Below are 20,838 nucleotides of genomic sequence, written 5' to 3'. Positions count from 1 at the left end.
GATATTGTGTCTTCATGAAAATACAGCATTAAATTATAATTTATCTATTTTACACAGACAAGACTTACGTAAGGTCTACCTGTTGACTAATTTTTCTATATCCATCTCACGATGCTATTATTTAACAGAGCAAAAATTGTACGTTTCAAAAATATCTCTATAGGAATAAACAACAACAGATTCGAAGCTTTTATCATTGATTGTTATCGGTATTTTACTGAAACATCCTGTACGTTGGTGAATTATCTAATCTTCGCGTGAGTTGAATGCTGGAATAGGCACTACGGTTCCCAAGGCCGCGTTTAACTTAGCCATCGTCGAAATCTCCATACACTATACTGGTTGGAAAGAGATCACTGAAATCACTGAAAGAGATGCCTTATAAGCAGCTCAAAAAAGGTAATCGTCATTTAGAAGTTTTTCGAATCTGTGTAGGATTGGGCGTAAATATGCACATAATAAACGTCGCTAGTGCTTCATACAAAAATGCAAGCAAACAGATTATTCAAAATCATGAGATATCAATTACTTAAAACTTAATTTACGTTTCCCATTTTCTGAGTGATATATATTTTATGGAAAGCTCGCACAAATATTTCGAAAAGTTATGATATTATAGAAGTTTCTTATTATCATATCTTCTAATCTTCAACTAAAAATTAGTTCTCAGAATTTTCGAAACCATTCAAAATACAATAAAGTTTTATTTAACATTAATTTAAATTTTTTGTGGTTCTGAATTGTGCCCAACTTAGAGGTACTCTGTGTCTCCTACGTCAGAAATTTTTGATTATGCTGCTTGCTCTCTTATCGTTAGCTTAACAATTGCAAGTTAATAGAAACAAGGTCAGTGCGCATGCGCTTTCATCCCTGACTCAATAGCTCTCTCTTCGAAGCGGAGCCGACCTTTTTCGGACAAACTGAAAAGTTAGACCAGTTAGACCTTGCAGATTGACACAAAATATTTGAATGGAAGCAGTTTGGAAAAAATGTTCCAGTTAATTCAACTGATGGAATTTGATTCATAAATGAAACAGAATATTCTAGTGTACGGATTTTACCTTACTTCAAATTTTTTAACTAGAAGGATGATAAAAATTAAAGAAATTAATTAACTATCGATGCAAAGAAAATTATTTATTAATGATTATATGGATAAAATATACTTCATCAATTCTGACTCGCGAACAAATGTAAGTTTCAATTATGGGTTTATTAGCAATATTCTTGATAATACGAGGAATAGAACAATTTATAGTACCAAATAGTATGATTTAATATATTTAGTACGACATGCGACATGAGTACTGTTTTGCATCGCTTCCAGGAAGCGCTATATCACCTAAAATACGGCTTTATCAAAGGGTGACATGATTCACACGCAGGGTCTGATTATCAACAGCATTCTTTGAAGCTTTGTAATAGCTAACACGACCTTAAATCAAATGGAAATGCTATTGTTTATTTAGGAGTGTTACATAACTTATACGTAGAAGGCGTGTCACGTTCTGTTCACCACCAGAGTGTTTAACATTGCAGCTCATTGCAATAAAATAAAGTAACACAGTTTTAAAGCAGTAAAAAGTTATTATATGATAGACGTTATATGTAACCAAAATCTCAGGAGTTCGGTTTATCAAAACTGTTCTATACTTGATCTACACGCCAGATTTAACTTGGCCGACTAAACAACAAGCATACTTTGTTGCGTCTACACGCTGTATTTAAATATCGATAGCTATCGGAATAATCGACTCCGCGAAGAAAAGGGTTTCATCATTACCGAAAACCTTCCTTTTCTTTCTGCCGTCGTTTATTGTTGTAGATCTAAAAAATGATTTAAAGTGATAATAGAAACATAACGGTGCACCATGCAACCATTTCTTATTCATCATTAGTGACCGGCTAAAAGCTAAACGAAATAAAGTTATAATACGATTACGAATATATGGAATCATGTATTTGAAGTAAATGGCAATTTTTTTTATCACTTACCTTTTTACAAATCGAAATTTACACCATTTTTTATCACCTTCTTACCTTGGTAAATAATTATGATCGACCAATACTATTCATATCTATCGATATTACCAAGCATATCGGGGGCTTAATCGGGCTCTGAAATGAGTTTAACCTCCGCCGCGCGGCTATGAGTGCGCACGTCTACACGACAACTTCAGCCTGTCTGAACTTACCGAGTTAAACTTCGCGTGTGGACCAGGTACTACTTCCAGTAACTCATATAGTTAGACTCGATAGTTAGATACAGGTCCGCTTTATCGGTTCTTCGCTTCCGGGTGTATTTCGAAATATACTTCCAGATATCAGTGACTTCCAGTACTGCCGACCGTGACGTCACGCAGTCAACTGCGAACTGCGTTCCGTTTTTACTTCGAGTTGCCAGCCGCAGTAAAATCGGAACGCTACACCGAGGACGCGGCCATCTCTCAAGTACTGCAACTGCCTCACGTCCCAGGCCGCAGCAGTCGCAATCAACAATGTCACAAATTTCATGACGTCACTGACAGGCGGCAGTAAGCTGTCGCGCAATTTTGGTACGCGGTTGCTAGTACTTGCAGTACTGCGAGTATATTTCGGAATACACCCTTGATTATGACTCTCATCCGAGCGTTTTGATTGGTACAGAGTATATATTCACTGCGGAATAGCTGCCCAAATCCAATCAGATCATCTATTCAACACTTCGATAAAGGATGGCGGCGAAAATGGGAGTAACCGACCGGACTCTGTTCAACTCAACCAGTTAAAAATGCTATTAGACTATTCGTACAGCCGTCGAAGTTTCGCAGATAACAAACCTCTCCCCCCCGTGTCGAAATTGTGTATACAGACTGATTCGCATCCCCGCGGTTCATGAAAAGCGGTGTTTAATATTGTTCTAAGAGAACGTGTTTACTATGCGCAGTAAAATGATACTGGCGAGGATCCGATGAGGTACTCAACCTCAAAAATTGCCGGCAAGTGTTCGCAGCAGCGTTAGGCGTGTCACAGTTATTGGAGCCGTTTACAATTGGTTACATCTGTGTGTGTACACGATATATATACATATATTTTTTATATTGTAACTTCTGCTCGTTTCATCCAAAGTGTGCCAAACAGAAGTCTTGAGACAATTACCAGACTCAGTATCAATGAGCGTTGAATAAATAAGTATTACAAGACTCGGTAGGTGGTCGCGATGAAAATCAACGGAATGTATTTTGTCGCCCGTGTCACCATCATCACCACGACCCGCATCAGCTGATCGTGTCAAATTGACATGTAGATTTAGTTTGTCAAATTATGTCTAATCCTTGTGCGCTACGAGCATTTACCTCCTCAATGTTTTCGTGAAGCGAGTGAAAAGAACGAGTAGAGAAAACGGTATAGAGAATAAGGAGATATTCGTGAGATCGTCGGTCGTCGAGATCGTCGTGAGATATTAAAAAATTAGAAAGCTATCAAGTTATGGGCAATAAGAATAGTTGCTGTGTTTACGCAAGCCCTCAAACAGGGCGAAAGGAATTAGGGCGTGAGTGCGGAGGCAGAGGGCTAGAGGAACATCTTCCAGAGGGTGAAATCAGTGCGAATAACTTGCAACATATAAGCGAGCGTGAACCAGAAGACTGGGACTCGGACCCATCGCTACATCCATGTGCAGGCACAATTTTTATGGAGCGATCTAAACAGGCAATTGAAAGTGAGTTTTATTTTTCTATAATTCTGTGTCAATCTGTACGTCGCTACACTGAATTGTTCTCAATTTTGCAGATGGAATGGTTAGGAAAAAAAGTCAGCACCAAATTGCTGACACAAGGACGTTGAAGAAAAGCAGCAGTTGTAGTACCATCTATCTTGACGATAGTACCGTGTCGCAACCCAATCTTAAAAATACCGTTAAATGTGTCGCGTTAGCTATATATTATCACATTAAGAATCGAACGTCGCAACGTCAGATCGACATATTCGATGAAAAACTTCACCCACTTACGGTGAAAGACAATGCTATGAGTACTTTTAATACAAGTACTGATCTATTTGGTTATTCAGATTGCAGGTGTGTTAACTGAATTTTGTGTTTCAGAGAGATGGTGTTTCTGAAGACTATCACAGACATAATCCAGAGCATAAGCAAATATACAAGTTCATTAGAACATTGTTTAATGCCGCTCAGCTCACAGCTGAATGTGCTATTATAACACTAGTTTATCTAGAACGGCTTCTCACTTATGCCGAAGTTGACATAACTCCTGCTAATTGGAAGCGAATCGCACTTGGTGCCATACTTTTATCTTCCAAGGTGTGGGATGATCAGGCAGTGTGGAACGTTGACTATTGTCAAATACTTAAAGATATCACTGTGGAAGACATGTACGTACTTATACCATCACATTACTCGATTCTAAATGCATAAATTCGTTTAATCTAGAAATCTGAAATATTACATCGCAAAATACAATACTTGTGTGCATATTAGGGGTAAAAATATAGAAGGATCAGAAAATAGAAGGTTTATAATATCAAATTTTAAAGGAAGCAAAAGGCATTTTTTTCGCACTAAGAAATAGAATAGAAAAAATGCATTAAATTCTAGAAGTTGACTGATCTGCTTCACATGGAATAACAGAAAAGGTTCTCTTTAATGTTTTGGCCCACGCATACATGTATGAAATACATGGATGTATATTTCCCATTTAATAACTCATCGAAGTCTTGTGTGGTTAAATTTAATGCACAGTAAAACACTACAATCCAAATTGTTGAAAGAAAAAATTGAAAGTTTCAAGTTAGATTCACTCTGTAGGTGATGTGAGCCACTTAAGTTACCTTAGCGTGACTTGCAAATTTTGCTGAATCTTCGCATACTAATAGAGCAGTTATAAATAATATAGTATATATTTTTTCGTGTTGGCAATGGTTCAGCTTTGAGGGTGAAACAGCCCCTATTATTTGTCAACTTGTGAAAGAATTGCCGAATAACTTGAAATTAAGGCATTGAAAAATAGTATATTGCAGCTATGTTCACTCCAATATTCGACGTACGCGATCGTAGCACTTGCCTTCGATTCGTGCTGCCAACTTCACACTTTTTAGAAATTGTCCAGTTTTCACATTTGTAACACAAGATACTGTGTATGAGAGCTGTAATAACACGAGCCAGATATCGCGGATCTGCACGTGTGACATACGTTATCTTTCGTAAGAGCTGTGAAAGGAAGTTTGATTTGAGAAACACCGAAGGTGCCACTCACAGTGCGTGAAATTGGGATCATTTACACTCAATGACGTAGTGTGTAATATTGAATTATTTGAAAGAGCACATGAGCCAAAGAAAACCCCAGTGTGTAAAACCGAACATCTCAGTTGTGTGCATATACCGTTGTCTTATCGCACTATTCGGAAATTAGGCACTTCAAGCAGCATGCTTCAAAGGCTTTGAAAACCGAACGTTCCAATCAGGTGGTGGAAAAAGAATTACATATGTTAGTTACAGGAACGCAAGATGAAATTTTACACACCAGTGTGTGAAATCTTACGTCCGTTTAACCCTTTCGGCCCTATCGGTGACTGTAGTCACCCAACGCCCGACGCTCGCTCTGTCCGAGCGGTGACCATGGTAACCCAACATTTGACGCTCGTTATGTACGAACGGTGACCATGGTAACCCAACATTATGTTATAATTTTTTAAGCATTTTTTTTACGAGCGACTGCACTAGCTCTGCGTAAGATAGCGTGGTATTGTGCGTCTGACGGGCGCTTGCAGTTGTTCCGCAAGTACGGACGCCTGCCGCGACTGCTCGATCAGCGGGGACGGCGCGACGTAGAATGCGTCCGTACCGAAAGGGTTAATGAACATCTGTTTTTGCACGAGTATGCATAAGTACGCGATTTTGTTTTTTTATTTTACCCTCTAAACTGAGCCATTGCCTGTATAAAAAAATATATGTCGAATCTTTGTAACTAGTCTACAAATATGACAAGTTTCAACAAAATCGATGAGTAACATTTGTCAATATATTCCCAAAATAAAACCAGCTTCTGAATTTTGTTGCAGGAACGAATTGGAAAGGCAGTTTCTGGAAATGCTACAATTTAATATAAATGTCCCTTCAAGCGTGTACGCAAAATACTACTTCGACCTCCGCACGCTTGCAGAGGCTAATGAACTAACATTCCCTAGTGAACCGCTTAGCAAAGAGAAGGCACAAAAGCTTGAGGCAATGTCCAGGGTATACGAAGACAAAGTAACGGCAGAAGTATTACGTAAGGGTATTAAAAAATGGTCCAGTTTGGACAATGTGTGTATAGGTGGACCGAGACGTAGCATTGCTATCCTTTCTTAAAACCATTATGGCATATAATGATGCTTCTACACTTACACTTTGGATGAATTAAGTGCGTATGTGGAAAAATGCTCAAACTGTCTCTCCTTCTCTCTCTCGACGTTTGCGGCGGTTAAATCTGCTTTGAACGAGTAACAATTTCACCCCAGTTACCTGAACCACCACCCAAATGCACTAAATTGGTTGTATAATTTATTCCCTATAGGCATATTCGGTTAAGTTGCATTTGAAATATCGACTGAAACTCGTTAATCATTTTTCAGCGGCTCTAGATTCCGTTCTGAAGTGAATGTGTAGAATCTCCATTTATACAGCTTTTCAATCTTCCATCCATTGCAAACTATGTTGCAATTTTTCTTTTACTTCATGCTTCATCCTGCCACCAATATGATATGTAAGAGCTTATGCTCCTAGAAATAAAACAACATTGTGATATTCAACTGTCATAATAAGATTTAAAAAAAAAAAAGGAAAAAAATATGTAACCCTAAGCATTTATATTATATTATCATTAGGAGAACTTATACTTGTTTTGTCGCAGATTTTAATCTAAAAGAAAAATGTAAATCTTATCGTATGCTTTGAACAAGCAAAGGTAGGTGACCAATAGAATAGTGTTATAAATTCAACAAGAACCTAATATAATCATCTGCACAGTTTTGGTGCTCTTCAAGGTATATTTTATAATTTGTGATATTAAATTTGGATAATCTTCAATGAGCCAAAGTAGCGGGAACCATTTTTGACAAGCAAACTTATAAACTTTTTGACGAAAACTCACATCAACGTCAGATTCTCCCCAAAACTTAACACTGTTTTCTTTGTTAATTTCCCATATTTCTACACATTAATCTAATAAATTTACCCCCATCATGTGATGATCCTGTAAACTGCCATTTTATACATGTAATTTTTGTTCGTTTTCAATCAAATTGAATCATCAATCAGTGAATGTAATTAAATTCGTTATACATATTATACATTTGTCCCTTTGTAGGATACACCATCATTTTAATGGTCCACTGTACGCATCATTCACATTGGATATATTACAACATTTTTTGAATTGGGATCACATCATGTTTTTATAGTATTAGTCAACGACGAATAAGAATGAGAAACCGTTGAAGGTTTAAACCTTGCATAACAGTTGAAAATAATTCCACATAAAAACTATTAGATGAAAGTTATAATTATATATGTAAATATATACATTTCTACTTTATTGTATTGGAAAGAAACGATTTCATATTGCTTGAAGTCTAGTAATAAAAATTAGTAATAAAAAATGTACCTGCCTGTATTTTAATATCACACCACAGTGTGTCATTCAACTTCGTATTTTATATTGTGAAAAAAATGAAAAATTTGAATATTCGTTTTACTGATCTAAAAAAGAAGTAAATATGTGCCGAATTATATGCATATATATCGACTCATGTTGAAAAATTACGAATAATATATACAATTATATACGCATTTCGTCTGTATGTAAGCATTTTATGGCAATCATGTACAACACTTATGTTTACAGAGCTGACGCCTATATAACTAGAGTATGACAGAATTTGCCCCAAGTGTTTTTTGTTTTACCTTAACTGTGAAAATAACGAGTGCTTCGAAGAAGAATTTGGAATACGTGAAAAATGAAAAAAAGGTAATTAGCTGAGAACCATATTGTTTATAATTAAGTGTAAAGTTTTAATAAATTATCCTCAGAGCTACATAATAGATATAATAGTAATAATAATTTTATATATGTATATGATAAAAAGCACACACGCATTGCAAAATCATTATATTCACAAGTTTATTTTCATCCTCGTATAATAATTCATAATTTATCATGATGTTTATCTTCTTCCAATCAAATTAATATACAATATATTTTATATCAATATTAGAATAGATAATAAGTGTTATATACGATACGATCTAATAAAGAAAGTTTTTTATAATAATATATTATATAGCAGCAGGAATGGCTCCCCACTATCTTACATGATTTTGCGTGCCCAAATCGTCGTCGGTGTTATTACCATTTATGTAATTATATTATTATTATTATTACTATTACTTATTACATGTATCATATCACCTATATGATTTATTATCATTATTATATAATGTATTTTATTTATATATATTTATATATTTATAACGAACACCACCCATTACTGCTAGTATTACGAATGGGAATTAAAACACCGCCTGCTTTCAAGCCTTAAACAACAATGCAGGATGTTGCTGAAAGTTGTAGTAGAGACCCGTGCTACGCTGATCGCTCGAGCAAAAATGTCTGTGTCTATACATCCCATTCTTTATAATTTAGTAGCATTTCCTCGTGTTTCTGTTTCTTTTTTTTTCTATCATCCCACTCATTTGCAGACACATTCACGCTGTGTGTTTGTTTATCTTTCCTGAATATGGTACATATCTGCAATTAGACATCAATCGTAGATTCCACGTATTCCATAACAATTTACCGATTACGAGACATTGAACAGTACCCGTTTATTTATGAAAATACCGACAAGGACCGTAATATATACTGATAGATCTATTTTTCAGTAAAAACAATATTTCCGCCTACCGCAAATCCCCGTCGCAAATGGATAAAAAAAATTTGGATTTGAACGTTTTTGCCCTCTGCAAAACATGTTATATAGTAGTTCATAGGATGTTTGAAGAAAAAAAAGTTTACTCGATTAGATATGTTAATATTTAAGCAAGCTGGGAATTGTCCATTGAAACAACTGTACATAGAAGAATTAAAATTTTATTTGTAATAATGAAAACTTGACAGCTCACGAGGTGCTGCTGCAATATAAATGGTATATAAGGAGTACCATTTGAATACACTCATTACTTTTGAAGATTGATCGCTATCCATTTATAAATAATAGTCACTGTGGCGATAAATTCTTGACAACCTGTTTCACTATGCAATTCATTGAGATTTGACTGAGGATAATTTTACAAGTTTTTCAATTGGAGAGAAAGAAGCTTTGTTGTTACACGTTTGAACAAGTTCAAATCCATCTTAATATAAGAATTATATTACAAAAATGTATCTAATTAACATAAATGCAATGTACAAATAAATTTTCCGCTTGCTTTGTAGGATTCCAAGAGGCATTAAACCTAACAGCTACAACAAAAATATGTAACAAATTAATATTATCATACATTACACGTACTGTTTGTGAAAAATCACTTGCAGCAGTTGCTAGTGGTTGTCTTTTGTCCTTCTACTTCAACTAATCGACGACCTTGACCACTGGTGCCTGCACTGCCGGTTTGTTCATTCTTTGGAAGCTTCTTAGCTGAAACATTTTGCAAAGCAGAGTCACTTGCAGGTTCGTCAATTTTCGTTGACTGTCAAAAGATGTCGATCTCGGTGGGAGATTAAATCAAATAATTTTTGGGTATATTAGAAATGAAATTACCGATAGCTAAGAATATATCGTTGACGTTCATGGCAGTTTTTGCAGACGTCTCCATGAACAGGAGACCGTTTTCATCTGCGTAAGTCTGGGCCTCGTCGAACTCGACGACTCTTTTGTTACCCAGATCAGACTTGTTACCTGCGAGTGCTATAACTATGTTTGGGCTCGCTTGCCGTTGAAGTTCCTTAACCCACGTTGTAGCACGTACGAATGTATCCTAATATTGATATAAAATTTAGTCAATTGGCATACCGTATCTTGTATTGAAAACCCATTGAATTTAAAGTAAAAAGAATGTCAGATCTCCCTGTTTTACCCACGAATCCAGCAAATCATGTTTTACTGTTCTCCCCACTCCTGACCTACAAAATTTCTCTAAACTTACTCGCTTTGCAGTTACAGCACTCTGGACTCCAGAACTGAACACTTTATCATAGCGCAAATATAGTTTTCCAAAGTTTGAAGCGATCTTATCAACAAAGATAGAACTTGAAGGTCCGACATCCTCTTAATAAACATGAGTAATACCTGATTTGTTATATCGTAAACAACAATAGCTGCCTGTGCACCGCGATAATACATTGGAGCAAGACTATGATAGCGTTCCTGTCCTGCTGTGTCCCAAATTTCAAACTTAACAGTCGTATCGTCCAAACATACGGTCTGTGTTAGAAAAGCAGCTGAAAATTAAACGTGTCATTTGAGATCTGACAGAACAAAAATAATAATTTGTGAAACGGTGTAACAAATAATTCCTAATGTCTTTTTTCCGAAATTTTTCACGCATTTTGAATTGTCATAGAGCGTTAAAATTAGGGATATTATAAACACCCTAAAATTTGAATCGCATTAATATTTTGTTATTGCAGTAGTAATATGTGAAATGGCTTGTGCGGAAAAAATAAACATTCTGTAGCCATGATTCCAAAAACACCATAGGTCAATCAACACGATAACCTAAGTCCAGATAAAACGACGGATCGACGTACTGGTCCAAGCATATAATTCCGAAATTGAAAATGCACATTGTCATACTTTCAAGCAATATATAAATCCTGCCAGATTTATTACTCACCTCCTATCGTACTTTCTTGATATTCATGAAACTGACCCTTAACAAACCTAAGTACCAGACTAGATTTGCCTACTGCAGATTCTCCAAGTAACACCAATTTAAACTGACAAATTTTTCCTTGCGTGGAACCGTTTGGCCTTTGGGCCGTACTCCGGCTAGCCATAGTGACCTGCATCAAGTTAAACGTGATTTTCATTATTCAAGTGGTCAATCAATTGATTGCTTTTTCATTTCATCTACTGTAATAGTGTTAGATCGATGTAACCTTAAGTATAGTAGTTTCCAAACAGTATCGATCACGCAATTGATAACTATTCAGATTCATCAATGCAAAAAATGTAATCGTGGATTGATATTAATTGGAAAGAATGAAGTTTTTAAAATCAAAATACCAGTTGAACCTTTCGTCTGCAGATGGGGTCAATTTGAGCCCAACTTTTTCTTTGTACTTGAATAGCACTAAGTGGTACTATAAACATCGAGCATGATTTTCAATGGTTACATTTTGATTTATGCAAATCTGACTGAGATATTCAAAGCCAGATATTGTCTGGAGTCAGATTGCCCCATATGCAATCGATGAGTCGTGGCGTAGGTGTGCAGACGAAGGATTGATACGAGAGTCGAACTCAATCGAGCATTCGAAGCTTTAATCAACATTTTTCTAAACTGGGATAAATTATTTCTGCCTAATCCGATCAGTAAGAAGAATAATGGAAATGAAAAGCATCTTCAATAGGCGATCATCGCCACTTGTTAGCAATTATCAGGAACTGAAAATATGTAGACAGAGGAGAATTGCAAAAATAAAGGATGCGTAATTAATACCAGAGTATAAACCAGATAAGAATGTGTCTGATTAAGTGACCGTGAAGTGTGTAAACCTATGACAAACATACACAGAGTAGCAGTAACTCAAGGCCTGAATATAACAGCAACAATTTTTCAGAAGAGAGAGAAAAAAATACAACCTAATAATAATAATATTACTTATAGAGCACTTTGAACTCGTCAGACAATGACGGTGACGGCAATGAATCCGATGACAAATATTGTTATTAATTTCATTATCTCTTTTATCTAATATGGAACTGTCAATCAAAAAAAAAAAAAAAGGAAACAGCCTTCCAAAATCAGGAGTACTATATTCGCTTTTGTTAAAGGAGAAATCGAATGACCATGAAAAAATTGAAACTGAAAAAAAAAGAAACGATTTTAAGTTCATTATTATCATTATTATTATTATTAAATATAAACCGCACTCTTCAAGTATATATTGTATATAAGTATATAACATAATACTGTAATTTCATTAGTAAACACAACTAATAGAAGAAAACAAGGTATTATTGCGCGAACGCGGTGACGATACACGACCTACCATGATGACGACCATTCAAGAAGGGCGAGAGGGGGAAGTTAATAGCCACGAAGAAAGAAGAGAAAAGTGACGGTGGAAAGGAAATGAAGTAGGGAGAGAGAGGAAGGGAGAAAGAGGAGGGATAGTAAAATGAGAGTGTGCAATGGAAGAAGGGAGGAGGTGATTAATTTTCATGTATATCGTCAGAGCATATTCCCCGGCGACATTAAACTCACGCGAGCTGGCCTCGAATTTCGCAAAACTTAGTGATCTCAAACCACTGCGATCACTACCCGAATTGATACAGCACTGAGCAACAGACATGCCTGATGCGACGGTTACCGCCTCCCGCGGAATGTCACCACTGTGTTAATGATAAAAGAGGTCTGCCGTCATATAACGCACATATTCAATTACCCAGAGGAGAGGAGAACACGAGCCGATACAACCGAGGGACCGAAATCATGGGTGTTGTTATCGGTGCCGCGTCACTGCCTGAACGGATCAACAGACCGACAGTAGGAAAACATTCGAATGTAATATTCGGGTCTCCGACTGCACAACTTGACTAATATTCCAGCTATCAGGATAGCGATAGATAATATGAACGTAAATAAGCACGCTCATTGTACCCTTTCCTATGATTGAAGTATGGTTTATGCTCACCGTCTAGATAAATACACACAAATACGCGTAGGGAATTGCGTGACAGTTCCTAGTTGTCTTTGACGTGATAGTTTCGCGAACGACTTGAGTCCGCTGATTAGGGATCAGGCCTGGCAGTTGACTTACGGGAGAGTTATTATTCTTACAGGCAAACTGGCGCATACGTGCAATAAAAAAAAAAGGAAAGAAAAGAGGAAAAAATTGCGAATGATGTACGACGTAGAGCGGACGGTAGGAGAGATTATCTCGGGCCTAACCTACGTTAACGGGATACGACGAATGACACTGAGAACCCACACGCACACAATAATTATTATTTCGTCGACACAAGATGATTATAATGATTGTGATTATTATATTGGGCAAACTAGAAATGTAATATTTTAACCATACAAATTACCCAAGAGACTTTTCCGAACCGCGTATAAAAAGGAATGCAAACGAGTTAATAACTGTGGGATATTTTTCGTGATATATTTCCAACTTCACTTCCCTTTTCCTTTTACACTCGCTTGAGCAGCGCACCCTCTACTATTCCCGAACATCTCAGTCAAAATGGCCGTTGCCAATCTACCAATCGTCATCTGACATAAATCAAACTGTTACTTGCACGGTAAGATCGTATTACAGTAAGAATGGACTCTATGTATGAGGTGTGAAATAAAATTAAGCATGTTATAACGTGGTTTAAAATGTCAACGGTATATCTTCAACCAGTGTTGATTATTAATATGAACCGGATTTGACTATTACCTTGGGAACATGTCCAGAATTCCTTTGTTTGTAAGGTGATCAGATGCGACGAGGATATGTGACTCGAATTGCTACTCGCATAACATACATAATATGACACAGAGTGGAATAATTAAAATGTTAACATAAATTACTCAGCACAGTAACAACTTATAACATAACCGAATAACAGGAATAAGATTCCGAGTCGAAAATGGCAATGGAAATATCAGCGATGCGATACGAAGACGTGCGAAAGCAGATTGGACACTATGCCAAGATGGATTACCATCCAGAGATAAGGCCTGTACGTTTGCTTGCCTTGTTTCAAACTCGCTAAAAACTCCTGTTCTGTTGCCCAGAACATTGAACGTGTCACGTTCACCTGATAATTAGTGACGAGTATTGTCAACTAGGAACTCTTGGAATTTTATACATTTATTGCCACTTGTTTAATTTTCATTATGACCGTCAATTGAAGACGGATAAAGTCCTATTTTTACCGACTGAGTTATGTTCGAATGCACATGCCCTTAATTAAATATCTTCAGCCAACGACATTGCCTATTACAGATTCTGGTTGTGGGGGCAGAACTTTTTTCATTTTCCGGATGAACAATATCTTGGAATTTTGTAATAACCATAAGAAAAAACAACGTTTCAAATACTGATCTTTGACGTGTCATGAGGCTTTATTAAATACTTATTTACTGTAGGCTGGAACTGTGATTTTGGAAGATGGATTGGAAACGTGTTTTAAAGATTACAAACTCCAAGACAGTGTTGATGCGTTGAAATCTAAATTGCATATTACTGATAAACGAGAAGACTATGGCTTCAATCATCAATTACCGATTGGTACTGCTGACCTCGGCACTCACACCGGAGTATGTACCAGGGCAATTTATGTTCTTCAGCTTCTTCGCCGATGATATGAGAGCTTTTCTATTTAAACCAACCACGTTGGTCCAAGCGACCTTTTTCTCTGATATCGGTGATATATGTTATAGAACTTTGAAAACTTTCTGAGCTTTTGATCCGTTATATCAAGGTAAAAACCTGTTTGGAAATGACTAAACGGACACCGTTTCAATTGCTAATCTGTGAGCTAAGAGATACAGCTATGAACAGTTACTGGAAAAAAGAAGTTGGTAAAACTTCAGGCCAAAAATCAAATTTACCAAACGGCGTTGACCCTGTTACAACAATTTTTGGAAAACGCACTATGTCCAGTAACTTTCTTTAATCATAAGCATTCGAAATCATTTACATATACTATTGGAAATTCTGACATTAGTATAAAAAAAATTTAGTCATTTGCGTCATAATATTTTAGATGGTACAGCAGCAGAATTGGTAAATCCTCAAAAAACTGTGACTGAAGTTATTTTAGCTTCTCGCATTGGCCATCGACTTTACAGGAAAAGTCACAATAATTATGATGTTTCTGAACAAATCAATCGAAAGTGAGCATTTTGTTGGAATTTTATTGCCACAAAAAATAGCGTTACTGATATTTTAAATAGATGGAATATGTTTATGATTTCCTTGCTTTAAATGATTTACATGTAATTGTTATTTACGACAGATATGTTGAGCCATTCAATAAAAATTACAAGTATGGCAAGAAAAATAGAATCGATAAAGAGGGTAGTCAAGTTAAGCAGTCGATGAGGTGGTTCAAGCAAGATGTTGCATCAATCGTTAGTAACCTCCAAGCAGACTTTATCAAGAGGACTCATGCTCCTCTTGGTCGTTCAGTGTGCCATACACCTGAGGCGTATTAAAACTTTTGCATTCTGGGATTTTGGAGACAAATCAGAAGTTGAAACGTGATCATTTCCGGAGGGGTTAACCTTTATTGAATTCAACTGAATTCATTCAAAGTTTATTAACCCCATGAAATCAACTAAATAACAGGAGTGTCAAGGTATTTTTTTTTTTATTCATAATAGAGGATATCTGTTCAAATAAATTCCCAGTATCTTGATGCGTTAGAGGCGAAATATACAGCCAACGAGATATTGTGATTCATTATTTGTTACATTATAAAAATTACTGTCATTATTCACTAATCCTTATGCCTTCTATGCCTATTATTTTTGTCCTTTTGCGTGTTTGTCCGATCGTCACTTTCCCTGTCCCATTCTCCATGCCGATTTGGTTTGGTTGATCGTTTTGATTGACTCAATCTATCATTAGGCGTTTTATTGCTATTCCTGCGCCCTACATTTGTCTCGTGACTGCTGCTAATACAGTTTCTATCAGTTTCTATATCCCAAACATCTTTCACGATTGATTTGTTTTTTGGTTTCTTTTTTGTCACTTGCGTTTTGTTTTTCTTCTTCTTTTTTTGGGTTTTTTCTTTCACAGATTTCTTTTTCCGATGGTCGTCAGATTCAGAAGAACCTAGGAAATATAGATTTTTTTTCTTTCTTTTTTTACAGCAAGAGTGAAGAGTTACGAAAAATGACAAAAAAATTTCATTTCTTTACCTGACTTGTAAATTACTAAAAAACGAGTGGTCCACTGGTTTTTCCAGAAAAAAAAATTAGCAGTTTCAGGTACCGACTTTGGCATGAAATTCTAATCCCCCAAATAATCAATTTTAGGTTGGAAAATTTTAAAAATATACATATTCGCAATTTTTGCGATTGTAATCATTATTTAGAAATATGAAAAATTTCGTACTTGCGGTCTCGGATGATGATGACGACGACGATGAACTCGACGAGGATTCGGAACTAGATGAAGATGAACTGCTGGAACTAGACGACTCTTTTTTGTCTTCAACAAATTCTGGCACTACAGCTGGCTTCGGACGCGATTTCAAGTGTTCTCGTAATTCATCCCTGAAATTACAGCATTCATATAGAAAAATATTGTTGGAATTTCAATTAGTAAAAATGAATATAACTTACGTAAGACCACCCAGACCAATGGAAGTGAAAAAATTGATAGCAAATCTTGTATTCTTTGGATCATCTCGTGGAAATAAACCCTCGAAGGCTCCTTGCAAAGTCCTTTGAATCAAAAAAACAGTTTCAAATAGAAGAAGTACAACACATCAATATCTAATAAAGACATTACTTACACATCTTTTACACGCTGATTTAATTTCGAAAGTCCCATATACTCAGATAATTCTTGGAATAAAATTTTTATGAAGATACGACTAGAGCTGGTAGTGTCTTCTTCATTTAATTTTATGCAAGATAGAACCTCCCAAGAAATGGAATCAGTGAACAACAAATGAGCAAAGAATTTGGACACGTTACGTAGTTTGTTGGTGTCCAAACGATGTATTGTATCGTACGAATCGATGAAAATTTGTTCAAACGGCGTCACATAGATTTTGTTAATTGCGCAAAATCGCTGAAAAAGCAAGTCATTCAATCAAAATACAGATGTTTCACAGAACATTGAGCAACCGCTAAGAAGCACATACCCCAGCTAAGAGACCAAAGAATTTCTCGTATGTCCTCATCTCTGCGCAACAGTCCAGGAACATGTGACATAGTTCAATTTCTTGCCCAGGCTTCAGCTGCATCTTCATCAATTTGTGCGCACATTCTTCAAAGTCGAGAGAAGAATGAATAGTTAAATAGATCGTTCTGCGCAACGCTGTTAAATTAGTTTCAGTGTTGTCGACTATAACATCTTCCTTTGCTTCTCCTGAAAGAATCCGTTTTACTTTATTACATCAAATATTACAGAATTTGAGGGACTTTTAATAAGGTAGGAAATAGTCACCGATATTATATTTTGGAAGGAATTACGCCTTCATCTCCACAATTACAAATTCCATCACAAATAAATGTATCTGAAAAAACAAGTTACCTGTGATATTACTATCTTCCTCGTCAGAAGAGTTATCTTCTTCATCACCATCAGAACCATCTGAACCGCTACTGTCAGTATCAAGAATCTCTTTGCTCAATGCTTTATATTTTTCCTCTGTTGCAATGTAGTCCGGATCGAACTTGAAAACGTCTATGAGAAAAAAAAATTGATAGATGCCACATTTTGAAATGTCATGTTATAACTATGCCGACAATTATGAAGTCAATGCAAGCCGTATATTTATGCAAGTCTTACTCAGTACATCTTGAGGGTCAGTTGCTTCGTCCAAAGTCACAAGGTGAGTAAACTGATTATCCTCTTCAACAAGGTCAAGCTCTTCATTCACAGCCTCGTGATCTTTAAATCCATCTTTTCTAATTTGGAATATAACTTCTATCATATATTGTACCTGAAATATGTTCAACTCAGTGGTGAAATTTAATTAAAAAACTATGCAGCATAATTAAAGTAAAATGGAACATCCTTAATAGATCATAAAATATTGAAACCAAACTAATGTCAACGTTTTATGATTTCAGGTGTTTCTACCTACTCTTTTATCCAGCTGTCCTTCATGTAAGATGTTGCGAAGCATTTCAAATATTGCCTCGATCCCTTTCTTGGAAACCTCTGTGAGTTTCATGCCACATTCTTTCAAAAATGCGATGGCAACTTCGACGGAGTCATCAGTTGGCGTCTCTACTAGTAAAGTTAGTATTTCCAAAGCTAAGATTTCATGGGCAACACGCTGGTTGACCAAATGGGCAACAAACGTGGCCGAAGAAATGCACTGAGCTTTATCATTACGGCGAAATCCACGCTTGAACTGTATGACTAGACGCTTGAGCAACAATTCACCAATATTAGGGAACTGAAAAAGAAATGACGTGAGCATTTCAGAATAATATTAAAAAAAGGAAACCAACATCAATAATATAAATCATGTACTTTTGAATTGATCACAGCAGTAAGTGCTGCATAGATAGGTGTGAAAGTAGGGGAGGCAGCTTGAGCCTGAATAATAGATCTCGCTAACAGGCCTCGACCTCTGACAATGTTCTCGTGTAACAATTCTCTAGTGATTAATCCGATATTGCTGGTGTTGACTTTATTAATGTATCCATGAATGGACTTTTTCAAGGCTTCCCAAGATATCCGCTGGTATGCAGCTCCCGATTTGTCAGTGATCTCAGCCTGCATCATGCGGAGTTTGGCTGGTGGAATGTAAGCACCACCAGTTTTCGATGTCAGAAGATCCACCGTTCGCTTTTGCGCTGGTGTAATTTTTTCTCGTTCATTTTCCACCGTGATCTGATTCTTTTCAGCACACGCGACATCCTCATCATTTTCTTTATCGTCGTAGCAACGTTTGGGTGATTCATCCCTCTCCTCGTGACGACCGCCATAAAAACGCTGTCCTATTCTTTCTTGTTTATTGGTCGGATACTTGTTCCAGTACTGATCGCTCCAATATCTACGTAGTGAACCATTGTCATTCGAGTCATGACCCTTTCGATACGATTTATCATTCTCATCTGTGGCTGTTTGCCTGTCGTCTTCACTTCGACGAGTTCGTTCCTTGTCATTTCTATGACGTCTCCTGTCTCTATCTCTGCCATTTCTGCTACTGTTGTTGCTCCTGTAGTATTTAGAATCACTTCTCTCCTTTCGCCTACTGTGACGATCACTCTTATCTTCATAGTCTGAACCATCGTTCTTACGTTTACTTCTCCTCGAACGTTTATCGTGTTCAGTTTCATCGTTACTGTTTATCGATGGCGAACACCTCTTGTCAGGTTTGGCTTTCATTGTGTTCTCAGACATAATGAATTATTACCAATTATCACATCAATAATTACTATGAATAAGAATATTGATTGAAAAATTTATGGCATTAAGCAGCGCGAATTTTATTTCTCTGTATTTAAAAAAGAATTGCTGTTTATAGGGCACTCAAACCGATGAAAATATGTAAGTTCGGACCACAAGGCTCATTATTGCCACAAGACACATGGAACCATTAACCCCAAAAAACTTGTAGTACAAAATGTCAAGTCGGAGCGCTGTGCGCGTAGTTTCGAACCACTCTGGTCGTGCTTTAGTCGATCCAACCGTGCCGGTATTACGATAAACTCGTATGCCAATGAACGGGGTAAAACCATGTATACCACGCGACAAATACGTTTATTGCAGCAAGACCACAGATCATAATTGATCAAAGTTATACACACTAGGTTTATTCGTGCTAGCTACACTCTACACTCACGAGTGTAAAAAGAACTAGGGTAGTGTACTAGGGATTGCTGGGGAGTGTACGTTCGCTTCTCGAGTGTAGCTAAAATAGCGCGAACGCAATGGTGTAGAATGTGCAGAGAAGTGGGGACAAAAAAATGGCGCACGTTACGTACAGTCGTTTTTTTCCTCGAAACACTTATTAATACAACAAATTAGTAAATAAGATGAAGCATTTTTGGAATTTGTTGACGAAATCTTTCATACCTTATGTTTTAAGTACACTGCTATCAAATTGAACGTTGTTTTTTAAGTAAAATACTGTACTGCTTTGTTCTGATTTGGAGTGAGGTTATGGGTTTGTTGTCACTCGTGAGTTTTAATAAAGGTATATATCGCATCACAGTTCACTAACGTAGTGGAAAAACCTGTAGCATTCATGCGAATTTAACCGTTTACACTTTTTACACCTTTTACACTTGGTCTAGACCGAGTGTAAAAAGTGTACACAAAGGCCGTGTTCGAAAATTGACTGACAGTACTGTCAGCAATTTTTTATCTCTTTTGCGCTGCCGAGTTCATGGACAGCTCTGTCTCTGTCTTAGGGAATTTTTAGTACTGGCAGTCAATTTACGAACATGGGGTATGTTCCGATATGCACTGCGAGCACTGCACAGTGCTCTCACTGTAGAAAAATTCGTTCCGATATGGACTGCAGTATACGGCCGCAGTACCCTAGCGAAATATATGACGTCATGAATAACCATATTTCTACTGCGAACACTGGAGGTTTCGAGGTAGGGTACTCGTAGTGCTTTGATCACGTGATTAGTCAAAACTAAATTTGTGGGAACAATTAAAATTTTTTTAATGAAAAACTACTTACTTTTATTATAGTAGAAAATCAATTGACAATTGATATTAATATCAATTTTTTTAATTTAACAATATTCCAACAATAGTTCTCCTCATTGATTATTAAACTATAATAATACACTCATTTATATGCTGTGTCAAAAATGGGGCCGACAGTATACTGGACTGCGTTACGTTTTAAATAGTAACCAGTGTAAGTCCAGTATAACTGACTATAAAGGAACGATTTCCCAGTATACTAAATTCACGTTACACTGTA

At 36.5% G+C, this 20,838-nt stretch overlaps 4 protein-coding genes across 11 annotated transcripts; 2 read left to right on the top strand and 2 right to left on the bottom strand.

The window, feature by feature from the left end:
* Nucleotides 1-2,575: 2,575 nt before the first annotated feature.
* Nucleotides 2,576-8,627, top strand: LOC124299232 (cyclin-Y-like protein 1). Its single transcript, XM_046752293.1, has 4 exons — nt 2,576-3,700; nt 3,772-3,992; nt 4,085-4,371; nt 6,058-8,627. Exons 1-4 carry the CDS (start codon nt 3,469-3,471, stop codon nt 6,344-6,346), a joined length of 1,029 nt encoding a protein of 342 aa, XP_046608249.1. The 5' UTR covers nt 2,576-3,468; the 3' UTR covers nt 6,347-8,627.
* A 23-nt stretch (nt 8,628-8,650) lies between these two features.
* Nucleotides 8,651-13,786, bottom strand: LOC124299234 (ras-related protein Rab-5C). Of its 6 annotated transcripts, none has more exons than XM_046752299.1 (6): nt 13,650-13,786; nt 10,871-11,039; nt 10,324-10,475; nt 9,796-10,012; nt 9,547-9,672; nt 8,651-8,783 (listed from the first exon to the last, which is right to left on the bottom strand). In XM_046752299.1, exons 2-5 carry the CDS (start codon nt 11,031-11,033, stop codon nt 9,560-9,562), a joined length of 645 nt encoding a protein of 214 aa, XP_046608255.1. In that variant the 5' UTR covers nt 11,034-11,039; nt 13,650-13,786; the 3' UTR covers nt 8,651-8,783; nt 9,547-9,559. The 6 variants fall into 6 exon arrangements, with proteins under 6 accessions (XP_046608255.1, XP_046608253.1, XP_046608256.1 ...); XM_046752297.1 differs by lacking the exon at nt 13,650-13,786 and adding an exon at nt 13,297-13,455; XM_046752300.1 differs by lacking the exon at nt 13,650-13,786 and adding an exon at nt 13,390-13,430.
* Nucleotides 13,787-13,799: 13 nt separating this feature from the next.
* Nucleotides 13,800-16,130, top strand: LOC124299233 (EF-hand domain-containing family member B-like). Of its 2 annotated transcripts, XM_046752294.1 has the most exons (6): nt 13,800-13,935; nt 14,345-14,515; nt 14,680-14,860; nt 14,965-15,094; nt 15,217-15,558; nt 16,076-16,130. In XM_046752294.1, the coding sequence occupies exons 1-5, from the start codon at nt 13,843-13,845 to the stop codon at nt 15,413-15,415; spliced, it is 774 nt and encodes a 257-aa protein (XP_046608250.1). In that variant the 5' UTR covers nt 13,800-13,842; the 3' UTR covers nt 15,416-15,558; nt 16,076-16,130. The 2 variants fall into 2 exon arrangements, 1 of the variants encoding a protein (XP_046608250.1); XR_006906964.1 differs by lacking the exon at nt 14,680-14,860.
* On the bottom strand, nt 15,433-19,684 carry LOC124299231 (pre-mRNA-splicing factor CWC22 homolog). Of its 2 annotated transcripts, none has more exons than XM_046752291.1 (9): nt 18,420-19,680; nt 18,025-18,342; nt 17,727-17,880; nt 17,469-17,621; nt 17,077-17,303; nt 16,723-17,003; nt 16,550-16,651; nt 16,320-16,480; nt 15,433-16,037 (listed from the first exon to the last, which is right to left on the bottom strand). In XM_046752291.1, exons 1-9 carry the CDS (start codon nt 19,293-19,295, stop codon nt 15,700-15,702), a joined length of 2,610 nt encoding a protein of 869 aa, XP_046608247.1. In that variant the 5' UTR covers nt 19,296-19,680; the 3' UTR covers nt 15,433-15,699. The 2 variants fall into 2 exon arrangements, with proteins under 2 accessions (XP_046608247.1, XP_046608248.1); XM_046752292.1 differs by having other exon boundaries at nt 15,939-16,037; nt 16,324-16,480; nt 18,420-19,684.
* Between the last annotated feature and the right edge of the window lie 1,154 nt (nt 19,685-20,838).

This window comes from Neodiprion virginianus, chromosome 2 (assembly GCF_021901495.1).
Source record: "Neodiprion virginianus isolate iyNeoVirg1 chromosome 2, iyNeoVirg1.1, whole genome shotgun sequence".
In the NCBI taxonomy this organism is placed as follows: domain Eukaryota; kingdom Metazoa; phylum Arthropoda; class Insecta; order Hymenoptera; family Diprionidae; genus Neodiprion; species Neodiprion virginianus.
This window is presented reverse-complemented; position numbering and strand designations above follow the sequence as displayed.

What these genes read in the sequence shown, in the direction of transcription:
- LOC124299232 (XM_046752293.1), top strand. Translation starts at nt 3,469, where the DNA reads ATGGGCAATAAGAATAGTTGCTGTGTTTACGCAAGCCCTCAAACAGGG. An exon ending in AAAAACTTCACCCACTTACG is followed by an intron (nt 3,993 to 4,084) that starts GTGAAAGACAAT and finishes TTTGTGTTTCAG; the next exon opens with AGAGATGGTGTTTCTGAAGA. An exon ending in GATATCACTGTGGAAGACAT is followed by an intron (nt 4,372 to 6,057) that starts GTACGTACTTAT and finishes ATTTTGTTGCAG; the next exon opens with GAACGAATTGGAAAGGCAGT.
- LOC124299234 (XM_046752295.1), bottom strand. An exon ending in TCAAGAAAGTACGATAGGAG is followed by an intron (nt 10,476 to 10,870) that starts GTGAGTAATAAA and finishes TTTAATTTTCAG; the next exon opens with CTGCTTTTCTAACACAGACC. An exon ending in CGATATATTCTTAGCTATCG is followed by an intron (nt 9,673 to 9,795) that starts GTAATTTCATTT and finishes AAAATGTTTCAG; the next exon opens with CTAAGAAGCTTCCAAAGAAT.
- LOC124299233 (XM_046752294.1), top strand. Translation starts at nt 13,843, where the DNA reads ATGGCAATGGAAATATCAGCGATGCGATACGAAGACGTGCGAAAGCAG. An exon ending in ACCATCCAGAGATAAGGCCT is followed by an intron (nt 13,936 to 14,344) that starts GTACGTTTGCTT and finishes TATTTACTGTAG; the next exon opens with GCTGGAACTGTGATTTTGGA. An exon ending in ACCTCGGCACTCACACCGGA is followed by an intron (nt 14,516 to 14,679) that starts GTATGTACCAGG and finishes CGTTATATCAAG; the next exon opens with GTAAAAACCTGTTTGGAAAT.
- LOC124299231 (XM_046752291.1), bottom strand. Translation starts at nt 19,295, where the DNA reads ATGTCTGAGAACACAATGAAAGCCAAACCTGACAAGAGGTGTTCGCCA. An exon ending in TCTTTGGTCTCTTAGCTGGG is followed by an intron (nt 17,004 to 17,076) that starts GTATGTGCTTCT and finishes TTGCTTTTTCAG; the next exon opens with CGATTTTGCGCAATTAACAA. An exon ending in AATCAGCGTGTAAAAGATGT is followed by an intron (nt 16,652 to 16,722) that starts GTAAGTAATGTC and finishes TTTGATTCAAAG; the next exon opens with GACTTTGCAAGGAGCCTTCG.